The following is a 24,704-nucleotide window of genomic DNA, read 5'->3' as shown; positions in this document are numbered from 1 at the left end:
GCGAACATCAGCCAGTCAGTGTTCAGACTGATGAAGACACAGAGGCACAGAACACAGTCTTTCATTAGAACACATCAAAGAGGTCATTTATGGTGCTGGACTGAGTATTTATCAGGTCCTCTGTGAATCTGTCACAGACTTTACCTGAAGTACACTGACAACTGGACCCATCCAGACCCCATACCCACCTACAGTACGGTTCTTGGATGGATTTTAATAATGCTTCTACCCTAGTTAAAAATATAACAGGTGATGACTCTTGGATAATTCCTATATACTCTGCAGGCAAGCAGTCAGATTCATTAATGTAAAAGGGGAGGGGTTTTATTCGCTAAGGGATAAACAAGAAAATGCTTAAGGGGGAAAAAACCAAACTGCTATCTAAATTCTCTCCTGTGACTCAGATAAATATTCAACAGCACGTATCAGACAAATACTGATATATGTCGCAAAAGTTATGAGGGTTTTAACTTAAAATGTAGCTTTAAAAGTCACCATGAAAATATAATTTACTGCATTAAAACAATGAGACAATATTATGAAGTATAACAGCATCATAGAGAAAACTGCTTGGGAGCAAATCAATAAATAATATCATTTTCCTCTTGTCATTTTCTCACCACAGATTTATATTATGTTCTTTACTTCATAAACACAAATCAGATTAATCCAATCTCTGATGAAAGCTCATGATTTATAAATCATAACTATTACCTTTCTACCTGGAGTAGGATCACAGAAACCAGGGACAGGGTCCGTAGTAGTAGATACAGGGAAGAAAAGATTACTGACATCATGAGGAAACATGGAGATTTCATTCTGACGGTACATTCTGTGATGACGAAGTTTTGCTACCCATTCATCGAACAGCTCCTGAGATTTCACCTACACAGAATTGCAGGGTTTATAACAATCACAATCAAAATCACTAACATAGAAACGAAGGTATTTTGCACTCATTAGACAGTTAGCCTGGCTGACCTTTATTGGCAAAATATCAGGAAAGTTTTTCTATCAATTGTCCTACTACAATACACACTTTATGAGCTTAGGCATGATGGAAAAATTAATCACAGGATAAAGACAAGAAAAACTTAAATTACTATAGCTATGTCTGACAACAGGGACACCTCACTTGGCCACTTCTAGGTGGAAAAAAACAACAACATAAATAGGAAACCCCATTTAATTTGTCATTACTTATCTGTCATTTTTAAGGTTTAGTCAAGGTTTCACTAATCACAAACCAAAATTTGATTTTGGTATTGTGTTTTAAAATCACTTACTCCAGAAATATAAATAAACATTTGACTGTGGAAAATACTTCCCACAGGTAACACAATGAGCAAGATACGACAACTGAAAATCATCACAGAATCAAAGAATGGTAAAGGTTCGAAGTGACTTATAAAGATCATCTAGTCCAACTCCCCTGCTCAAGAAGATCTGCCTAGATCAGGTCACTCAGGAACATGTCCAGGTGGGTTTTGAAAACCTCCAGATAAGGAGACTCCACAACCCATATGGGCAGCCTGTGCCAGGGCTCCCTCACCCTCACAGTAAGGAAGTTCTTCCTTAAGTGGAACTTTTTGTGTTCCAGTTTTGTCCGTTACCCCTTGTCCTATCACTGGACACTACAGAAAAAATGCATTGCTCCAACCTCTTGATGTATACCTTTTAAATATTTTTAAGTATTAATGAGGTCCCCCCTCAGTCTTCTCCAGGATGAAAAGGCCCATTTCCTGCACCTTTGCTCATAAGGAAGATGCTCCAGTCTCCTCTCACCTTGGTGGGCCTGCACTGGACTCTCTCCAGAAGTTCCCTGTCACTCCCCTGTGCTAGGGAGTCCGGAACTGGACACAGGACTCCAGATAAGGCCTTACCATGGCAGAGTAGAGATGGGGGAGACCCACCATCGACCTGCTGGCCACACTCTTCTTGATGCACCCCAGGATGCCATTGGCCTTCTTGGCCACAAGGGCACATTTGCTGGCTCATGTTCAATTTATTATCAACCAGGATTCCCAGGTCTCTCTCTGCAGAGCTGCTCTTCAGCACGTCAATCCCCAGCCTGTCCTGGTGCATGGGGTTGTTTCTTCCCAGATGTAGGACTTGTTGAACCTTGTCCTTGTTGAGCCTCATGAGGTTCCTCTCTGCCCAAATCTCAAGCCAGTCGAGATCCTGCTGAATGGCAGCACAGCCTTCTGGGGAATCAGCCAGTCCTCTCAGTTTGGTGTCATCAGAGAACTTGCTGAGGGTACACTCCGTCTTCTCATCCAGGTAGCTGATGAAGATGTTGAACACAACTGGCTCCAGAACCAATCCCCCTCCACTAGGCACAGGCCTCCAATTTGACTCCACTCCATTGATCACCACCCTCTGGGCTCTGTCATTCAGCCAGCTCCCAATCCACCTCACTGTCCACTCATCCAAGCCACACTGCCTGAGCTTTCTGATGAGGATGTTATGGGAGACAGTGTCAAAAGCCTTGTTGAAGTCAAGGTAGATGACATCCACTGCTCTCCTCTCATGTATTCAGCCAGTTATGCTCTCATAGAAAGCTATCAGGTTGGTCAAGCAGGATTTTCTTGGTGAATCCATGTCAAGTCCCTCAGATAACCATCTTTTCCTCATGTGTATTGAGATGGCATCCTGGGTGAGTTGTTCCATGACCTTTCCAGGGATGGAGGTGAGGCTGACCAGCCTGTAGTTTCCTGGGTCCTCTTTCTCGCCCTTTCTGAAGGCTGGAGTGACACTTGCCTTTCTCTAGTCCTCAGGCACCTGACCAGTCCTCCATAATTGTTTGACTATGATGGAGAGTGGCTTAGCAATAACATCAGCCAGAACCCTCAGCACTCCTGGGTGCATCCTGTCAAGTCCCAACATCATCCACCAAGGGAAAGTCTTCTATTCTTCAGACTATTCTACCCTCACCCAGGGACTGGGCTACCTAAGGGCCAGCCTTGGCAGAGAAGACTGAGGCAAAGAAGGCACATTCAGTAGCTCTGCCTTTTCTGCATCCTTTGTCACCAGGACATCCTCTTTGTTCATAAGTGGGTTCACATTGTTCTTAATCTTCCTTTTGCTGCTGATGTATTTGAAAAAGCCCTTCTTTTCCTTTACTTTGTCAGTTTTAATTCCAAAAGGACTTTGGCCTTTCTGGTTTTATCCCTGCATACTCTAGCAATGCATGCCCTTTTTCTACTTTACATAGATTTCTTTCTTCTTGAGTAGTCCAGTAGTTCTTCTCTCATCCATGTAGGCTTCTTGCCTCCTTTTCCTGAATTTCTACTTATGGACACACACTAATCTTGGACTTGGAGGAAGTGGTGCTTGAAGATGGACCAGCTTTCTTGGGCACTTCTACCATCTAGGATCCTGTTCCATGAGATTCTTCCAAGAGGGTCTTTCAAGAGGCCAAAGTCAGCTCACCTGAATTCCAGAGTCATAATCCTGCTTTGTGTCCTGCTTCTTCCACACAGGACTTGAATTCCACCGTCTCATGGTCATTTCAGCCAAGGTTGCCTCCAACCTTCACATCCCCAAACAGACCTTCTTTATGTGTTAGCACAAGGTCCAAGTGCATAACCTTTGCTGAAAAAATGTGCTGGGTGAAAAGAGTGCTGCTAAAGATGAGGCATCTTCAGAGTTTCTATCCAGAATAGGATTACTGGTTCTGGAACAATACGATAAGGCCTCTCAAGTTATAAACTAGTCTGCTATCTTGAAGACCTACCTTCAGATGATATATCTGCTCCTCTGTATCCAAATCTATACATTTTGTTGATTTCTTTACAGACATGACAGAAAGTCCAACATCAATACAGCCATGAAGCTTCCCTCTCTCTATCTGAAAAAAAAAGAATACAACCACTCCAGATAAAAGGATAGCTACCACCTGCTGAAATCACCATTTCCTCCCCTTCGACCTATTGTTTCAAACTTCTGACACTTCATTTCCCATTGCCAACAGCATGAAACTATTGTTATTTTGGACAAAACAGTGTTGTTACCTTATATTGGCCTTAAAGCGTTTCAGATCACTTACATCAGCTTGGCATTTAGAATACTTCAAAATCCCTCTGTCCAAAAAGAAGTATCTCTGTAACCAGAAATGTAGAGAAGTAAAAAGAAATAAACAAACCAAACTCGATAAAAACCCATGCCAAAACAAACACTCACCCCAATATTTCTTTGGAGACCACTTTTCTGTTTTTACATAACTACTTTGCCACAAAACCAGACCAAGCAAGTCCCCCTCATATGGCATCAGGCTTTCAGATACACATTCCTTTCCTACCTTGTGCCAACCCTTCAAAGGCCATTTCCTCTTTTTCAGCAAGCATCCCTCCTGTTTCTGTGGCTCCTGGGTATAATTCATTGCTCCCCGGAGTCCTTCTATGATTTCCCAGCTGTCCTGCTTAAACAGAAAACCCAAATGTAGATCTTAACAATTCTGCTCTTTGGGAGAAGTAAGAAACTCAAAAAGTCACCATCATCTGTATGTAAAAAAACCCAAATGATGTTGAAATCTAACCTTAGATTCATCTTTATCTTCTTCCCATAGACAAGATCCTTTTTTATTTTTATAGAAAAAACAAAGACTGAAGAAAACACTATTTTTATGACACCATCCTTCAGTGAATGTATGTACTTACCAGAATTTCAGATATATATTTTTCCATACACACATACACAGTGTATAACCCCAGTTTAATCATACTTCAGCACAAAAATGTCTTCTGCCATCACAGGCAGAAACAGCCTACGCTGAAAGGATATGTTTTGTGGCTTATGAATCACAACTGAAAGACACTGAAAAGGAAGATCTTTTTATAACACTCCTTTGTCCATATTCAGTAACTCAAGGTTCTGTGTTTGGTGTAAACTGCAACCTCCCTAAAGCAAAAAGGATAAAAAAAAAAACCAAACAAATGAAAAAGCCAGAGAAGTAACTCAAGTAGTATAAGGAACATAAAGGGAGAGTATAAAAAAAATAAACACCACTCTTCATCAGATACACCTCTAAACATAAGAATCCACATTCATCTTTCCATAACGATAAGCTTAGAAAGAGACCCCTGAAGTGAGACAGACCCATGCTACACTGGGTGTATGAGGCCAAGAGAAAGGAAGTATTTGAGAAATACCTCAGTCAATTACACCCACGTGGAAAACACACAGTATCAATAGTTTTGGCCAACCTTCTAAATATAGAGCGCATTCTGGCCTGCATTACAACTCCAAATTTTGTCTGGACCCGTCCTGCAGTCCAGACACAAGGTATCTCCCATGTTCCTGCAAGAGAGTCACATTTCTCACTGTTCTTCAGGTCAATGAGGCAGCCAAGAACATGCCTTTACCATTAAAAAGTGTGAAAATTCAAAGAACAGCTGAAGTGGGAGCACTTCTCATCAAGTAGGCCCGATGACTTGTCAAATCTCAAGCAGTGAAGGCAACTCTCCTTCCTATTCACATTTCTGCCCTGAGAACCTCATACTGCACTTGCAAGCTTTCCATAAAGATAGCCTTGTTGAATTAGAATGGATCTTTTTAAAAGCTCAAGACTACGTAATCAACTAAGTTACCTATGGAAAGGCAACGGATAGCTCAGAGAATTAAAAGTCTGGGGACCTGCTGTATACATGCAAGGTACAAAGCTGCAGTAATAACATTTGGTTCTCTTCCACATCCATATGTCCATCCATCCATCCAGAAATAATTCAACCTTTCCCACCTGAAATACTACATTTTTCACAACATTCCTACCATGACTGGTTTTGGATCTGTTCAATCTTGACCCAGACTCCACAGGACCTTGATCAGTATTTTGTTTTGCAAGAGATCTGACATCTCATTTGAGAAGGAAAAAGCATCAGTTGGTTAATGCTAGGAGCAGGTGCAGAAGTAAAAGAAAACTGCTTACTCTCTAAAATGAAGACAAATGAAATAAGCTGCTCGGTTATCAACTGTTCTCATCTGTCTGAAACAGCAAAGGAGCAAAATGGAGATACAGGCTTTCCTGAAAGCTACTGGAAAGCTATAGTTACGGGCCAATATCTACACAGAATGATCAACGCCGTATTTGCTGTCCAGGTAAAAATTGCACTGTAGGCTGAAGGACGAACATACTCTTTACTTTTCTCAGGTCCAGAGGTGCTCTTTTCAGACTAGGACTGGAAATTCACCTTGTGACTGCTCCTTGGCTTATATCTGCTCTGTGGCCAAGAAAAAAAGTCATATACTTCGGTCACAGATTTTCTATCATTAGGTAACTGTAGCAATTTTCTTTATTTAATAAAATAAATGTCTCCTAATTTTCTGCAATATTCTGTGCCATACAGCTCTTCAAGACAAATTATTTCAAGAGAAAGAATGAAGTAATGAGTTTGAACAGCTCTCAGACCAATGCTTGCACTTGCGGCTCCCTGAACAAAACAGATGACAGTGCCAGACTTTATTTCAGTGTAAAATGCAGTCAGTTGTACTGAATATTTTAAGGTACCAAAAATAGAAACTCTTTGTGGAGGATAAGGGTTGGCATCAGCTGCAACTAAAACATTTGTTACGGTTCATAAAATTGGCAGAAATGAATTAATTTTCTTTTTTAGAACATGGGGATTTTTTAAGCAGTTTTTCTGACATGAAGCTTTTCTCTACTGAACCTATTTTAAAAGTTAGTTAGCATATTAGGCTTAAAAATAACTACCACAATATATCTTCTTTCAATTACAGGTCAATTTAAATAAGATCAACACTAGCTTTCCTTCTTCACAAAACACAAATTGTGTTGCTCCTCTGTGGAAGAAATCCCTTTCAATGACTGAAGGGGAAAAGCAGAGAAAAGCAAAGCAGACAGAAGGGATGGGATGGTAGTGTCCAACCTGATAGGGAACTTCAAGGTGAAGGTGAACTTAACTGGACCAGGAATGACTGTTAGCATCTCTGGTTCACACTGCAAATGCATTCCATCAGGCAGAAAAAGGGTATTGAGTTTAGCAAAGGAAGAGTAGGCCTGCAGCCCAGTTTAGGTAAACCTTTTTTTGGCACAGTAGCCCATAATCGGCATTATGGGACTCTACTTATGGTCAACACCACTGAAACATATTGCTCTGTGAGGAGCAATAACTAAATGTTAGCAGGTACAGTAGCCTTGTACTACAGGGGTTCCATAACTCAGTCTCAGGTAGCTTATTACTTGGTGCTAGTGTGTACCTGCATTAGGGTCTGTACCTAGGAAACCAGACAGACTTCAACATCAGATACCACAATTTTGAGGGGAAAAACCAAATAAACTGTCCAGGTCCCTTTCCCTGTGCATTTCAGAATTTCCTTCTACCTAATCATTAGGTAGATTAAAAAAAAACCCCTCCTGTGTCAGATCAGCAGCACAGAGAAAAGCACCTGTCAGGCAGATCTGTCACTAACCTTCAAGCAACAGTCCTACCTCTGAAGATCCCTGAGAGAGGCGAGAGTTTGAAAGAGCAATAAGAAGCCCTCCATGGAGCTGGAAGATAAGGAAAACAAAACTGTAGATAGCATTTAACTCCCTAATGTGCATGGCATCTCGCAAAATTATTTAAACTTTCAGGATACTATTAATATAAATGTATCAGTAACTGTGTTATATTGTATTCTTCTACCAAGACTTTAGCGGGGGAAAAGAGAAAAAGAAGTCTGCTGGAGGTATATGTTGCACATGTACTTTTGGGATTACAGGATTTTTAACAGTTCTTAGAACTTCAGATTGTTGCTGTTCCCTTAACAGAACATCAAAACTGCTGTCACTTAAACTAACATGAGCTGAAAAATGCCAATTGAGTAACTGTCAGACAATGGCATCACTCATCCCCAGTCTCGTAAACCCTGAGTAGGCGGATGTTTGTAGGAACAGACTATGAAGCTCAAATTTACCAATACAAGAGGTTGAACAAGAAAAGAAGCAATTAATGATATAAACAAAACTACTTGATCAGATGAGACAAGAAATCCTGTGGTAAGGGGGAAGCAGGGGGACAGGACATAAGAACATCCTCAACATCCTCACTGTCCAGGGCCAACAATTCAGATTTTAATAATATATGCTATATTGTTTACACTACTAAAGAAAAGGTCTATCTAGCAAGGCAAAGATCTTTATGACCTGCAAGACCAGAGTCTTTTGGGGAACAGGAAGAAAATGTCTGTTCCTCACTCAAAGCACTGGTATGTTTGCAGAGTATTGCCTCTGCTAGACTAAAGGTCCATCTTTCCATATGCAGCACAGAAGAGTCTATTTAATAAAACATTCACTGAAACATGCAATCATCAGAAACTATAATTAACAAAGAAGTTTTTTAAATTACTCAAGATAGTTATTTTCAAGTAAATATCCAGAGTGCATAGTGCACAGGATATTTAAATATTTGTTTTTCCTGGCAAAACAATTTGTTCTGTAAACTGCAGGACAACTTCACTGTGAAAAAACTGCCACATGAAAAAAAAAACCAAAACCATCAGGCAATGAAGAACAGAAATACATAGTCATGTACATAAACACTGACAATGCTGAAAGAAACAGAAAATTATAATTTTTGTTTCTCTTTCTAAGTTTTGCTACTTTGACAGAAAACTTCTAGATCACTTCAGCAGATACAAACAATGAAATAGGCTAAGTTAAAAAGTTACTGTACTTGTTAAATAATAAAATAGAGAAAGTATTAAAGTATTCCCTACTAATATGGGAAGTCTCTATTTAAAAATAGAATATCAGAAAGACCAGTGGAATCTTAAAAAACACATGTCATTTCTGAAACATGATTGTGAATTTTCAGACTACACAAAAAAGAAGCGAGCAGAGCTTTTAGCCCTGCTTAGTAATAATTTCCTAGCCTATAAGAAGTCACACAAACTGCAGCTTCTGTGGGCCTGCCTCTAACATTATTACTCCCTGAAAATATGGACACAACCAGTCAACCCATCTAGGTTTCCCAGATGCAAAAGTATACCGTTACTTACTTGGTATTGCATAGACAGACCGTGAAACAATCCCAAAACATTGATCAAATTGGAGATACTTATCACAATGTCCCATATTATTATGAAGAAAAATCAATTGTATCACATTTCAATATATATTGAGAAACAGCCCACTTTATATCTCCCTTTAGCTTGACCTGATAGGTTTATGAGGCAATTTACCATTTGCCTGACTATAATGAATGAGCATGGCTGTATTAGAAATACAAACAAAACACCAAATTGCATCTCTTGCTTGGTCAGGTGTACTTTGTATTTTGTACAAATAAATAAAATGGCATAAATACAAGATATACAAATAGAAAAATAAAGAAAATACAATAACAATATATAAATATATAAATGTGGATTGGCAAGATGACATTAAAATTTACTGAATTATTCCTTTTCTCAGAAGAAAGCAGGTGAGAAAAAAAATGGATAAGAAATGTGACCCATTAGCAATAGTACCAAAAGCCTGAGCTAGCCAATTGATTTGATTGTGCCAGAAGGCAGTAACACAGATTATTGCAGATATCGCTTCTGCATAAGTATGGTTGCTTATACTGTCTGTGTAACACACCAGTGGATTTAGCCATACTCATGTAAATTCTATTATTTAAAGAACCGCTGAACCAGATACTACCAAATATTTTAAATTATACTTTCTAAAGGCAATTTCATACCAAGGATATAAAAACAATGTTGTAGGAAAGCAAAAAAGGCATCACGAATGCAAGGATTTCTTTGCTGGGTATACTAGAAGTGCACAGCATTTCTTAGAAGCATAGCACTTTAAAAAGCATAAACTGTTAAGAAATTTGTCTGCCTTGCCAATTGTATGGATAGGGGCAGAAGTCCCAGAAAAGCAGGTGCTATTTTGAAACACAGCTGAGGTCTCCAAAGCTTCTGAGGGATAGGGATGTTCAATTTCATTTAAAATTTCAACCTGAGGCAGCTTCAAAAGCTCCACTAAGCCAGCATTTGTGCAAATAAAAGTTTAAATGACTTTGCAAGCATGGATTGTGTGTTTAAGCCTAACTCTCAGTATGACTGCAGGTCAATGTTTCTTGACCATTAATAAAAGATGTATTCAGCAGTCCTCACTTGTCAGGTGCAAACATTCATAGACATGTCTTAAAACTGTAAAGATTAAAGAATAGCATTATCTTTGCAGAAAATAAAGCATCCTTTGCATCAGGCAGTCAGATGCATCACATTACATACATACTTTTCATAACTATAGTTCTACAGCAACAACCAGCACATTAAGGCATTCACAGGCACTTTGTCAAAGAGACTCTATGTCACATATTAGAAAAATGTCTTCTCTTTCACACATGCATGCACACCTTTCCTTGGAAACTTGAAATAAGCAAAGCAGTTAACACAAAATTCTACCACAAAAGTGGTATCTTATAGGGAAGATTTGTGATTTCAGGATCAAACTGCTGAGACCAAATCGCTACAGAAGCAATATTTCACTATGAAGACACCATACATACAATGTGATAGAAATTCAAATTCACTGTTAGCATCCCAGTTTTACAAGTGCCTGCTATTTAGTAAAGCGTGTTCACTGCATTTGACTCAAGGCAAGATGCTGCTACCAAGAAAAATAGAAAACAGAAAGGAAAAAGAAACGAAGAAATAAAACAAGCAAACAACAAGAAAATAGTTTAATAGATATGCCGATTCTCAAGAGCAAAAGTAAGGGCCAGTCTTAGCCATGCTTTCAGTTTGCTTAAAATGGTTTGCATTACCTGTCGACTGCCCTGCTTGGAGGAGCAGCTGCTAGTACTTCTTGAAGGAGACAACATTTTCTGAGATACGCCAAAGCTTTTTTCCTCACTCATGATGCAATACCATTTGTTTCACATAAGCTCACTTAGAAGATGACTAAAAGGTAATTTAGAAAATGTGTTTGAAGACTCCTGAGGGAAACACAGAACTCATCCTTTTCCCAAATGCAGGCCAGTGGCATGATCTGCATTCCATGGAAATTCCTAAAAGGAAAAACAAAAAACCAAGTTACCAGATGCCATCTCTTGCTATCATCCTGTAGCATGAATCCTAATAAAGCCTGTGCCAATACTAGTTGATTTTATTACTGTACATTAGAAATTAATTCAATAATAATCTTAAGATAAATTCTTAAGTCTCAAACAAAAATAATGTGAATTTTGGATGTTGTCACTACTTATTCAGAAGTACAGTATCAAGGTCTTCTCAAAGACTTTAATTCATTTTAAAAAGTAAAGATCCACAGAGAGTATAATAAGTACACATAAAATGGACCAAAACAGCCCCAATTGAGAAGAAAGTATTTAATAAAATGCTTCATAAAAAGGATGGTATTTAAAAAATAATTATGTCTTTTTCCTAGTTCTTTGATAATTCAAACAAATAAGCATGGCCTCAGGATATAAGGAGAAAAAAAAAATCTCTCTGTAGAAGAGAATACATAAAAGTAGTGAGTATGTAAACTCAGCTGCACCAAGCTGTACATGACCACTCTTACCTGGAATCAGAAAGTCGCAACTATTACCATATCAGTTATCTCACTGACTGAAAGAATAATTACAACTCTGTTTAATAACAGTGCTGTTTGCAGCATATGCAAAAAACAACAAAAAAAAAGCCATGCCAGAAACTCCCAGTAACAGATTTCCAGTGTGGGCACGAGTTGTCATGGTAACTGCATATTTTTTAAAAAACAGAGGACATAACAAAAGGGTGATGCTTTCTAAAACTGAGGGTGCTGGAGGAGCTTTATAACTCATAGAATGGTGGCATGGTTTGGGTTAGAAGGGACCTTAAAGATCACATAATTTCAAATCCCCTGCATGGGCAGGGACATCTTCCACTGGAAAGTGGTAGATTCTCCACTAGAAATTGAGTCTCTTGAGGGTTTTTTGTGTTAGGCAAAAAATCTACACATTAGGAGGAGTGTGAGAACCACCACTGAGGAAAGATAAGGAAGTTTCCATAGAGAAAAGAGAAACTTTTTTACCAAAACAGGGAGACACTACTTCATAATCCCATTCCTTACACTGTTAAAACAGTCCTGAGATGGGATCACTGGTTGTTGAATTTTTACATTCATTTTTTCTTGAACAGGCTAAAAAAACCTATTCTGAGAAAAGCAGCATTTCCAGATTCATAATAAAGTACTTTCTGTACTGTAAGAATTTCCCTTAAAAAAAAAATAAAACAAAACAAGCAAAGCAAAAGCCATAAACAAACAAAAATCCACCAACAAACTCAAACTAAAGAACCCCAAATAAAACTAGATGCTATATTTAAGATGAAGACAATGCTCTGCTGCAGAAAATGTCCCTCCTTACTGCTGTTATCTGAGGCTTCCAACTTCCAAACAGAGACCTTTTCCAGCATATCGTGCCTCTTTGGCAATACAGTTTGCTGTAACACTTCAATCGACATGCTCTCTTTTCACCTGAGACAAGGTCTCTCTTCATGGCATTAACCTTACCTAGTTAGAAACAGTCAGTTACGTCTACAACAAATTATGCTCTGCAACAGTCTTGAAACAGACTCAGTCTCCAAATGTCAGGTGAGAAAGGGAGCTCTGCTGGGGCTCTTTCACCGATTTGTGTTTGGAAATTATTTTCAGGAACCATCATAGAGGTACAAAGTCAGCACAGCCATGTGATAGCAAGCTCTGAATTGAGACTAGAGCATGGATTTTAGACTAAAATTACTACTGAGATTAGTAATAGTGCATTTTGGAGAAGATATGATTGTTTCCTACCCAGAAGACAAATTTTCATGGCATTCACTAAGGACTAGCACTTTTCACAGGTTTAGATTTATCTCACTTCATTCAGATTTTTAACTGTGGAGTAAGTACAAAGAATAACTCTCTTGCTTAGTTTCTAGCTGTATTTAGTAAAACAGTTTAATGATAACATCTCTACTAACAGAGGTCAAATATTCACAACAGCAATGGAAACATGCTTCCTGCAAACTTGTCATTCAGATACCCCCTTGAAAGTACCACACAGCAAGTGCTCTTCTGTTTTTGTCATGCTGTTTATTCAGTCCTAGTCAGTGCTCTGTGTACTTCATCACTTGCCTTTCAGTGGCGACTTTCTGGCATTTTGGCAAAGATTGTCAGAGCTCATGGCAAGAACAGGCTCTAATGTGCAGCAAAGTGCACTGAAAGTTGCTGTTATCAGTACTTTGCAAGTTTATCTCCAGGACACATGAGATTTCAGTTATACAATGCCCTTTGACTGCTTGAACGCACAGTACAATGGTTGTGATGTCCTGGAAGTGTCAGGTAGCTGAAGAGGAATGGAGGTCTCATGGAGTTCACCACAAAAAGTAGTCATACAATCAGAAGACCATTTCTATCATCACGTTTTTGTTGTGGAGTCTATATGAAGTCAAGGTGTGGCTACATTAGCATTTTAGGGCAGAGCAGAAGGGCACTTCTGCTGCAAGTCTCTGGATCCCTCTCTCTTGCCACATCCATTTGCACTGCAGGCCAGTCTGAGCATAGAAAACAAATCCCTTTTGGATGAATGTGCTCCAAGAGTGCAATCAATGCTTAAAATATTTAGACTGTGGCACCAGACTAGAGCTAGTCCTGACTAGTCCATCCTGGTGTAGATATTAGGTCCTCACCTTTTACTGAGTGACTACTAAGGTCTACTTTTAGCAGCCTACTTGATAACAATTATGTTCTCCAGACAGAGTTACACCACCTAAGTACTAAAGATCTCCTAGGGAAATATAATTTGTCCTTCTCAAATCAAAGGGAGAGACAGATTAGCACTTTTCCAGAATTCAAATAAGTAAACGGTGACTCAGCCACCTAACCAGAGGTGCTTAAACAAGGGGCAGAAGACAGATGGAATAAATGTAACAGAGAGCCCCTTAAGTATCTTGTCAATCTGCTTCCAAAATTGGGCTTTTGAATTTCCCTTTGTTCCTTCAAATTAATTTACAAGGGCTGAAGAAAAGCTTTTATTACCAGCCCTGAAGAAGGCAGAAGTGAAGTGTATTTCCTCTCCAAAATATTTTATTGTTATTTTACTGGTGTTTCCCAGTAATTTAAGCTATAACCTTGAGACTTCCAGAACTGAACAATGAAAATGCATGTGAATAATGGCTCTAACTCATCTGTGAAAAGTGCTGCATGCTCCAGCAACTACTTTATGCTCCTTTTTTAAAACTGTCTTAAAGTTCAGGAATCAAAAAGAAAACTGTGGTTGCCCTTCAACTGTAACCCACTTATTCTGAGCACAAAAATAAGTGTAATTTGCACAAAAGCAATTACAGTCTGTAATTTTACAGGTGTAAAAATCAGTATTATGCTAACAGTATTATCAGTATTTTATTAAGTAAACCAAGACTGCAGCAAAAATTCATGCTTTGAGGTCATCATGATCCAATTGCTTCAGGTTCAATAGATTCCCAATACCACAGGACAGCCTCAGAACTATGTTTGTTCCCACCTTTCCTCTGGAGCATAGTGCCACTTACTTTAGTCTACTCCAAAAAGACAAATCAATGGAGTGAGACTGAGTCAAATCAAAATAAATTTAGGATGGGAATTTTCACAAGTGCAAAGTCTTGGCCTAATTCTTCGCTATCGACTCAACAGCAGTAAAAGTAGGCCAAGAGTATTTTTGCAAATGACCTCACCAAGTGCATTTTAAAGAATTAAGACTACATGAATATCAAATATTTTTTATAGCTACTACATCCTAAACCCATAAACAGTACTTAAATCTACTTATCTGCTGTTTAAACCCTTATCATTCTACATCAATTAAAGCTAATGTAAACATTAGGTAATGCCAACCTTTAAAGTTGCATGGGTTCAAAGCAGCCTCTCAGCATAAAAATTTATTTATTGAAACTCTCCAAGCAATAAGCTTACAGCAAAATCCAGTGTTTTCCCCATCTCACAAAAGGCAGCAGAAATTCACTAAAAATTAGGAAACTGTAGTGAAAAAACAAAACAAAACCTCTCACCATTATGCAATTATTTTTGTTATGACCCTGAAAGAAAAATAAAGCCTTAACAGCTGCTTCAGAGCTGATTCAGCAGTGAAAGAACACTGTAGAGAGATTTTGAGCTGCAAAATTGGAAGAATACATCTCATGCTGTAACTGTAGTAGTCATAGTTCAGGCCTAGACAGCAACAAAGTCACACACAACTACTCACTTACTCTCCCTCCCCACACCTCCCATAGGGGAATCAGAAAAGAGAGTCAGAATTCAGGGGTTAAGATAAGAACAGCTACTAAACTAAAATATGATATAATAACAGTTAGAAGAATAAAGTAAAATAATAGTAATTAAGAGAAACAAAACTGAAAAAAAGGACAAGTAATGCCCAATGCAGTTGCTCAGCAGCCACTGACTGATGTCTGAGCAAAGATAAACCCCTCTCAGTCAGTACCCCCCAGTTTACATACTGGGCATGACATTCTGTGGTACGTACTAGTCCTGTAGCTAGTTTGGGTCTGCTGTCCTGGCCATGCTCTTTCCCAGTTTCTTGAGCATACACTGCCCTCCCTCTACTCACTGTCAAGGCAGAGTGAGAAGCAGAAACAGCCTTGATGCTGTGCAAGCCCTGTTCAGCAATAACCAAACATCCCTGTGTTATCATTAGTCTCTTCAGCATAAACCCAAAATACAGATCTGTAGCAGCAACTAGGAAGAAAACTAACTGTACCCCAGCCAAAAACAGGACAGTAGTCAATTAAAGTTTTGTGGCTAGAAGAATAGGAACAACAGAAGGCCTGATGAGAATCATGTGGACACAGCAAACACAGGACCAAACAATTCAAATCAGAGTTGCAGGCAACAGAATTTAAAAAGAATCCATGCTGAAACTTTTGCTCTGTAGTTTTGATTAAATTACATTCACTCATGTTCACCTGGATAAATAAAGCAATAGTCTTTTCCATGTATTGCTTCCATCACTTTCTCTGTTATACCTCCAATTATCAGGTTTAATCTATTCCAGAGTGTCATCTGGCTCAATGTACAAACATTGGAGGTGTCTTTTCAAGGCAGGAATTTGCTATTTTGGAGTTACTGTAAGATTCATGTTACTGAAGGATAAAGCACAAAAATACAGCCTTGTTGCTAGCTATTTACTGAAAAAAAACTTGCAGAAACCAATATAAAATAGTTTAAAACAATGAAGTTATTAAACCTATCTTTGAAAGTAAAAGTTCAAACAGCTTAGGGAGACTAACAATAACAGGAAGAGTTTTGCTGCCTTCCATTAGGCAGATGCTGTCTCTAGACATCATCCAAATCACCACAGTGGATGCTTTCATTAGCTGTAGAGACCTACTACCCTCTGAAGCATGTGATGCAAAGAAACAGTTGGTTACACCTAGCATATCTCCTTAAGGAGGTTATTGTAGTAATCAAAATTGTGCTATTTCAGTGACCCAAAATTTAGTTCAAAATAAAACTCTCCTAGTTGTCTAGCCAAGAGAGATACAGTGAGAAAAAGGCTAGAGAAATGATAAACATACATTTAATGCCAGATTACTTTTCATGTACTCATCATGTATTTTCATGTATTCATCACTTGATGAAAGAAAACCCATGAGTTCTAGTGTATGAAAAGCTAAAAAACCCCAAAACCAAAGCACAGAAACAATCCAGTACAATACATACCAAGAAAGACATCAAAGAAAAACATGCTCTGAGGTCAAGTTTAGTCAGACTCTTCCTAAAGATAAAGCAAATATCCACTATTTTGCCAACCCTTGAGGTGAGTAATTCAATTCTTACATTAGAAAAATCTTACATAAGTTTAGAAATAGGTCAATTGACATGCTGAAATGTGTGTATAAAAATACCATGTTTTCCTCATATCCGCCATAGAAACTAGCTATAATACTATACATGACACGATTAATTTTAAATGAGTAAACTTGATACTATTTCTGCACCTCAGGAGATCTGCAATAGATTACACTTATATAAAAAAACCAAAACTTGCTGGGCATATAGTCTAGATAGATATGTTAAAAATCTTGGAGAAGAGTACTACAGAAAATATATGCAGTAATAGCTGTTTTATTATAGTAATTAGTCAGCTGTCATACCACCTTTTCCGTACAACTTTTAACTGCAGTCAAGAATCATAAGTAGCAGGATTGACCTAGCTCAGAGTCAAGTCCTAAATAATTAAGAATTCTCCTTCTTCTCTGACCCCATTTGGAAAGAGCCTTACCTAGGGGCAGACTGGCAGCTCAGCACTCTCTACCATGAGCTGCCAGACTGAGTAGGGTCCCATAAGCCTTCTTCCAGCCCTTAGCATGACTTACTCAACTGAGAAATCAGAAGCTAAGAACTGCAGAAACCAGTTTATGACCCAGAAACAGAGGGATCCACAATCTCACTCTCAAAAGGGTGGAGCAGGAAGTAACAGTTGCTGAGCTACGACCAAATCCTATGCGGGGAGCACATATGCTGCACACAGCAGCACTAAGGAGGTTGACAGCTCTCCCTGTTCTCAAATAATAAACAAGCAGGGGGTCTGTTTGCCCTGGAAGAATTGTTCATCTAGAAAAGACCTTACAACTGAAAAAACAAAGGCTAATCAGGCAACAGAAAAGAGAGAAAGGCTTATTATAATTTTCAGTAAGGAAAGTAACAGGCATATGGTATCATTTTAGTCTGTACTAAAAAACTTGGAAAGGCCCATCGGTTAGTGATAACTTCCCAGAGTTGGCACAAATGGAAATATTGCCATCAAAGCTTTGGCACAAGCTTAGTTGCCCTTCATTTTTCTATCAGTTACTATTTAAAGATTTGCTTTGTTCACTAAAACAAAGCTATTCCACTATGCCCCAAGGCTTAATACTTTTTAAAGTTGCACTTGTTATTGCTAAATTTTACTGAAATACACACTGTCTGTTTTCCTAGATTCAGTTTTGATAGGCACAACGTTAGTTACGGAGATATCTGTCAGTCTGCCAGCATGTAGTAATTCAAGATCTTAAGACAGCACTGCTTGCACATCAAGAAAAAAACATCACTTCCCTGTCAAATCATTGAAAGCATCCATGTAACTTCATATCAGACTGCCTCTTTGTGACCTGATATGCTCCATAATGCTGTGATAGGCATAAATCTATCAAGGCTGATATCAAGTGCAGGGGTTCTTCTTCATCATGTGAGACGGGATTGACCAGACACCAATATGATGTGCATCGACTCCAAATTTATTGTCACATTATCATCTCATATACTTTTTCCAAATGCTGTATATGTGCTACAATTCATGACAATTAGTTAATACTAAGGATCACGCACTATGCATAAGGTCTCAAAGTTTCATTTTTGTAACAACTTAGACACCAGCCTCATTGTGTTAAAACACCATCCTTATTGTACTTAAAATATCAACCTTATTGTGCTTAAAATATCACCCCATCTATTTGGCCTTCAGTTAGTTTTTTCTCACACTAGACTATGGTTATGCTTACCTTCCATTTTACTTTATACTATTGTTAGTTACATATGTTGCAATTTGTTAGTCACGTACATGACCACACAATGCTTAAGTGAATGCTTTATCCTGTCTTCTTATTTTGACCTTGTCTGTGTTACAGTCTATTGTTTTGGTTTCTTCCCTGCTCAAGCTTTCTGTCACATAGGCATTCTTTTGTTTTTCTGCTGCCAAAGGCAATTCAAAGATGAACTGCTAACTTTCTCCATCTTTGTCTAATTCCATAACGTTCATTATAGCCCAGGCTCCAACAATCAAGCAATATATATTACTAAATGAGCTAACATAGTTGGGCTTAACTATGGAGAAAGAAACGCAAAACCAGTCACATGTGGTTTTAGGTGGAACAACACACCAGACTACTGGAAGAGTTTTAGTAGCCCAGAAATTAATCTCACCAAAGTCTGAAGAAACACATCATGGAGCATGGAGATCCTTCATCTATTGTAGGAAAGCTAGACCTCTTCATTGGAGTGGCAGGATCCAACAAACCTGCTTTGTCCTCTTTGATGTGGTATTTTACTTCTCACACTCTGACACCATCTGCTTTCTAAAAACAAACCAACAAACTAACTCAATCAAAAAATCTAGAGTCCCCCTCCCAGACACATGGTTTTACACTGGAATGGTAATATATGTCTTGTATATGTCAATTTCTAAAAGGGAAAAGTTACAAAAGAAACATGTCCCTTTGAGAATGTCCAGTGCTCATCCTTTCTAAGTATGCTTATTAGCACAAAATTGAAATCTCATTAACTTTAATAACTGTGGTACCAAGGTTCATTTCTTCTTGGGATACACAGAAATTTGTTTACTTTCTTTATAAAGCATAATGACCATAAGTTAAAAAAAGTCACATTTCTTCTTGATTAACTTGCTGTATATTTAAAGGCTTCTAAGTCCATTCCAGCACATCTTTTTAAGTATATTTTACATCAGTACTTATAAATGCTTAGTACTTATATCTCTTCACAGAAGGTCTTTCATATTAAGACAGCTTGAAATATCAAAAGAGGTATGTAATATTCTGTACAAGCAGAAGTGGTTAACAGCGAAGGGCTAACAACTCTTTCTAAAATCTTAGGTAAGAAGCCACTAACTTCCCAACACTGTTTCTGAACATGGTGTATGAATAAACCTTGACATTTTAGAGATGGGTTTTAGGAAAAAATTAACACATGTAAATTACATTGAGGACAATTAGTACTAGTAGTGCTAAGTGGTTCTGTTATTAATGCCAAAAAGTAAGTGTTTAACTCCAAGCTTTCCATTAAAAAAAAAGGCAAACAAATTAAAAAGTGTAAACAGAGTTGTGTTTATTTAAAATAAAAGTTAAAAATTGACAACAAAAAAGAGCTCAGAGATCTTCCAGACAGGACAATGTCTGAAACTGTCCTTTTTCTTGAAAATATACATGTACATATACGCAGGTGACAAGAACAGCGAGAAGCAGATGGAGTGAACCATGGAAGATTCTACACCACAGCTGGTCTTAAATCCATTCATATTTATGACTGTAACAAACATCTTGACAACAGGAACCAGGAAAGAGGTTCCACAGATCAGGCTTTCTGCAACATTATCCTCATTGCATAGGATAAAGATGAACTGAAGAGGCCTAGAAGCACAGATACAAGATGTGGTAACCAGATAGTAAATCTTATTGACTAGATTCAGTGTTTTGCCTAAATAATATGAAATGGGAAAGTATCAAGTCTCAATAGCTGGGTCAGTCAAAGAAGATGCAGCTTCAAGATTAGGGCCTCTGGCTAGCATAATGGGGTAGCTCTTGTGCAGAAAAGGCACCATAAAAGCGATCCTCTCCTCACATCAAGCGATAGAACCCCACCATCACCACCTCCTCAAGTTCTAAAATACTGGAGGAGAAACAGAATCCAGCTAAGGTTACCTTAGAGGCCCTACTTGGACAGAGCTGGTAAGAGAACTTTTCAACTTGAAAAGCAAAGAAGGCAAACAGCTGCAGAAGCAGCAACCGTGCTCGGGAATAACAGGTCCATTTCAGAGTATGTACTTTCATGTCAGATCTTCTGTCATTGCCTGACTACAATGGAATAAAATCTAAAATCAAGTTAGGAGACTGGCCAAAAAAGAAAGCTTCAAATAAGACTGTGAATAATGTAACACTATTACAGACAACCCAGAACAAGGAAGGCATTTAGTTTTAATGCCCTGTTTACACAAGTCTACTACAGTATGACATCCCAATGTAAAAATATGGCCTGTCTCCAGCATACAGCCCAAAGCTAATACAAGGCTGCTGAGAACTTTTATGGGTCTCAACAGCAACTCAGTGCATCCATTGGCAGGTTAGGGCTCAAAGTCATACTCACTTTTAAAACTATTAAGGTAAAGAAACCCCTGTTTCCGAGCAACTTGTTACAGTCTTTTTTTCTGGAGATCGGTAGTTCCCGTGAAAATAAACTAAAAAGAAAAATAAAGGTCATAGGAGCCTTCCCTAATCTACTTCAGTAGAGTGCCATTTGTTCCAGGGGTATGTAATTAACATACTTTGCTTTGGCCCAAATGCAGGGATGGTCATCACCAACTTGTGGGCAGGAAAGTGGAAGCAGTATCATGTTCAACTGATGTAAATATATCTGAAAGAGATACTCTGTCCCTAATCTTACAGTTAGATTGAGGTTAGTGCAAGCTACTTACTAGCTATTTGAATTGAAACCAAAATAAATTCCCCATGATTTAAAAAAGCTTTGGCTACACTCACATTTTCAAGCATTTTTAGAGGTTTAGAAATTAGAAGGTTTTAATTAGGATCTTAGCAATATGAAAATTAATAATTTACAAAGAATTTGATTTGGGCTTAGTGAAAGGGTGCTACAATCCAGATTTGTTCTAATGACTACAGTTACAGTAAACAGGCTAGAGACAGCAGACAACACCATGAAGACTTGTCATGTGTTCAGTCTAGCATCTTGGTTGTTTCGTAGCATTTTCGAGGTTGGTTATACTTGAAATGCAACTAACAGCCTGGATTTTAATTATAGACTACAAAAGCAGCAACACACAGAAGTGTTTACAAGGGATGTAGGTTCCCCTTAAACTGGTTAACACTAGAAGAGTGCCACCACCATTCTTGGTTTTTGCCTTCTATCTCTCTACTCTCCTCCCAGCCTCTCATCATTTTTATGTTTGTTTCTGAAGTGCTGGCACATGGTACTGACTTTTCTACATCATCAGGACTTGCAACAAAAAGAAATGAAACCTATCGTTAATTATGAGTAGTGCAGCACAAAGTGTATCCTGACATACTTAAGGCATTTTCCACATTTTTTTCATATAATACATTGGAGGAATTACTGAAAAGGAAAATAAAGAAACAGCAATTTCTTAGAAGAATAAAAGAGAGGTGTTTTAATTAAAATATGTCTAAAATAATAACACATGAAGTTGCAGAAAAAAATACCGAAAACTAATTTCTTAACAGTTGGCTGTCATGCCCACCTCACCCGTGCTGACCCTACATTTTTTTTTCCCTTAACTTAATATTGACCTTTCATTAAGTGTTTTACACAGTTTTTCCAGCAACTGAAACTTTCATGACAAGAGGTCTGAGAATTCATTCAAGTACATCTTCTTTATCTGGTAAAACACAGAATCCATAAAGAAGGAAGGAGACCTTTACAAAGCTTACGATATAAAATTGTCATTTTGACATAAAATTACCTTTTCAAAGGTTACTCAAGATTGAAACTCTGTAAAAAGTTTTCATCCAGTCTCAGCCACAAAACTCAGATTTTTCAGGCACTAAAGCATTTTCATAACTCTTGATTTCTTCTAGAAAAAAGCCCCAAACTAAAAGGCTGTGTCACAACGACAGTTAAAACAACCATTGAACTGTATTTCATTACTATGTTCTATGCATTTAACTGGGAGAAGGTAAAAAAATTAAAGGCATGTAGAAAGCAAAGGGCTGGAAGAATATTAAAAGAGTACTGTGAATAGTAACTTACATAAAAAAAAAATTCAATATTCCACATAAAATGCACTCAATATTTTCTCCTAAGCATTATATCATACTCTTTATGAAAGCATATAATAAAACATGGAAAATATTCAAACTTTTTAGTTTTGCTACTCCAAAATAACAAGGATTTGCACAGAACATCAGATTAAAGATCAATCTTGGAATAACCAATGGCAGTTGGGAGAATGACATTGGAGAAGTGACGTCATCAACATTTGCAGTTTTCCAGTCTTCTGTACTCAAAAATAAGAAAATAAGTGAGCTGCCTGTCCCAGCAGCAAACAAACAAGATGGCAGTGGGAGCCAGCAGTCCCCAAGCCATTATTTCATACTGTCGTTCTCAGGGATGCTAACCTGCATGATTGCTTGATGAACGTCTGCAGAAGAGAGCTAGGTAGTCAGAACATATTTTCACTTGACGTGCAATGGAGACGGCTGCAAAAAATACACTTTTGAAAAGACTTACAGACTTTCCTGAAGTAAAAGTAGTGACCTTCTGTAGAACAAATTCTTTATGGATTAAATTTGTGAGCAGCATTTCGTGACTAGCAACACAAAGAAGTTGAGAAGAGTACCACATGTATCTGGTTGCCTAACAAAACTCTGAAAGCCTGCACATAGGGACAGAGAATCTATTTTGACTGAAGGACCAGAAAGCCCTCTGATGTCCCTGTTACAATGATCTTCAAGAGTAGAAAACTTGCATTATAATAATAATAGTGTTATAGTGAATTATAGTGTTGCTGTTGAAGCTATTTCTATATTGTTCCCAGAGTGAGACAATTGAAAAGTTGCTCTCTAGTATGACTTTACCATTTTAGTAGATGAACAGTGAAGGTGATCATTGCTTCAAGTCAGTAATCAAATGATAAAAAAAAAAAATAATGACAAAGCAAGCAACATCTCCTGTAACACTCCAGTATCACTTGCTTCACCTAGAGAGAGGATTTTAGGAACAGATCACTTATGCTAAATGAGTGAAAAGGTGAAAGTCAAGAAATATAGAAAAAAACAATACTGAATTACTTGCAGAAAAAAGATTTTGATCTCTCTCCTTGTGTTAATCTCCTTTCAGCATCATTAGGTTTTTCTATAAAGATTTTGAAAGTGGGACAAATGGGGAGCCACATGTCAGGCTCCAAATAGCATCCGATGAAAGCAGACCACATCTTCGTGCTTCCCAAAATACCTACCCTAAAGTGCAGTTCATTTAGACTGACTCAAAACTGCATTAAGAACTTCCACATTTCACATTTTGCTTTCACATAAAAGTTAGCATTCCCAGCCACACAAATTCTAACCTATAACCAACCTACTCAAAAATTCTGTATCATTCACAAAAAGTGGCCCTAAGTTTGCCTTTACTCCCTATGGTGTTCAGTAACTCATTTTGAAAAGTCTGTCATTTGCTCTTGTAGGTTGTTTATACAGTTCCAGCATACAGTGCTTTAAAATAATTAGAGCTCCCAGGAAACGCTGCAACACGCTGGTTTTGCAGCTTTGTGCAGAGGGATCTGGCTTTGTATTAGTTTTGTCTGGGGATGCCACAAACTGCTCAAATAGCATTCACATTTCCTTTTGCCAGTTTGTGATGTACAAACTCCATCATATGTACATAGCTCTATCTCTCTCCACCTTCTTCCCTGCCCTGCTCCCTGTGCCTGGAACACTTTTCTAGAGCCAGGCGAGGACATGGAAAAAGCATGAAACATTTGGAAATTCAAATCAGTGGGTTAACCACCTTATATAGCAAATTTAAGAGGCTTAAACTCACAACCAACTGCAGGAATTATGAACTTATGTTTTTAATGGGAAAAATATATGAATATATGTGACAAACTCATTTCTTCCCATGCGACTATAATAATTTAGATATGTTAGCTGAAAATCAAGTCACGCATTAATTGTGTCTGAACAGAGCAAAATGACATTTTGTATGTAATCAGCTACTGTTTTTCTATATTCAGAACCAATTCCAGGGATGCTGCAGGCCTGACTTTTCTTCAGCTGAACAAGCAGCAAGATATTATTTTCAACAACATCCACTTAGAAGTAATCCGTTTTCATGTCCACATGCACAGAAACAGGATATTTCACTAGTAGTAAATTAAATAAATCACATAAAAGCAAACAGTTGAAATTGGGTTGCTACAGTTTATCAAAGTCCACTAATAAAGAGTCTTCCA

At 38.0% G+C, this 24,704-nt stretch overlaps 1 protein-coding gene across 7 annotated transcripts in view; it reads right to left on the bottom strand.

The window, feature by feature from the left end:
* The window catches only part of OSBPL3 (oxysterol binding protein like 3), a 90,536-nt gene that overhangs the window by 37,397 nt on the left and 28,435 nt on the right, over positions 1–24,704 (bottom strand). For 4 of the 7 annotated variants that reach the window (XM_061996894.1, XM_061996893.1, XM_061996899.1 and 1 more), the window contains exons 3-7: positions 10,761–11,003; positions 4,301–4,420; positions 4,049–4,102; positions 3,737–3,850; positions 715–885 (exon numbers count right to left, since the gene is read on the bottom strand). In XM_061996894.1, the coding sequence (XP_061852878.1) occupies positions 715–885; positions 3,737–3,850; positions 4,049–4,102; positions 4,301–4,420; positions 10,761–10,853 (552 nt within the window). In that variant the 5' untranslated portion in view covers positions 10,854–11,003. The remainder of the gene's footprint in view (positions 1–714; positions 886–3,736; positions 3,851–4,048; positions 4,103–4,300; positions 4,421–10,760; positions 11,004–24,704) is intronic. The other 3 variants (XM_061996895.1, XM_061996897.1, XM_061996898.1) reach the window with 2 other exon arrangements.

This window comes from Colius striatus, chromosome 5, assembly GCF_028858725.1.
Source record: "Colius striatus isolate bColStr4 chromosome 5, bColStr4.1.hap1, whole genome shotgun sequence".
NCBI lineage: Eukaryota > Metazoa > Chordata > Aves > Coliiformes > Coliidae > Colius > Colius striatus.
This window is presented reverse-complemented; position numbering and strand designations above follow the sequence as displayed.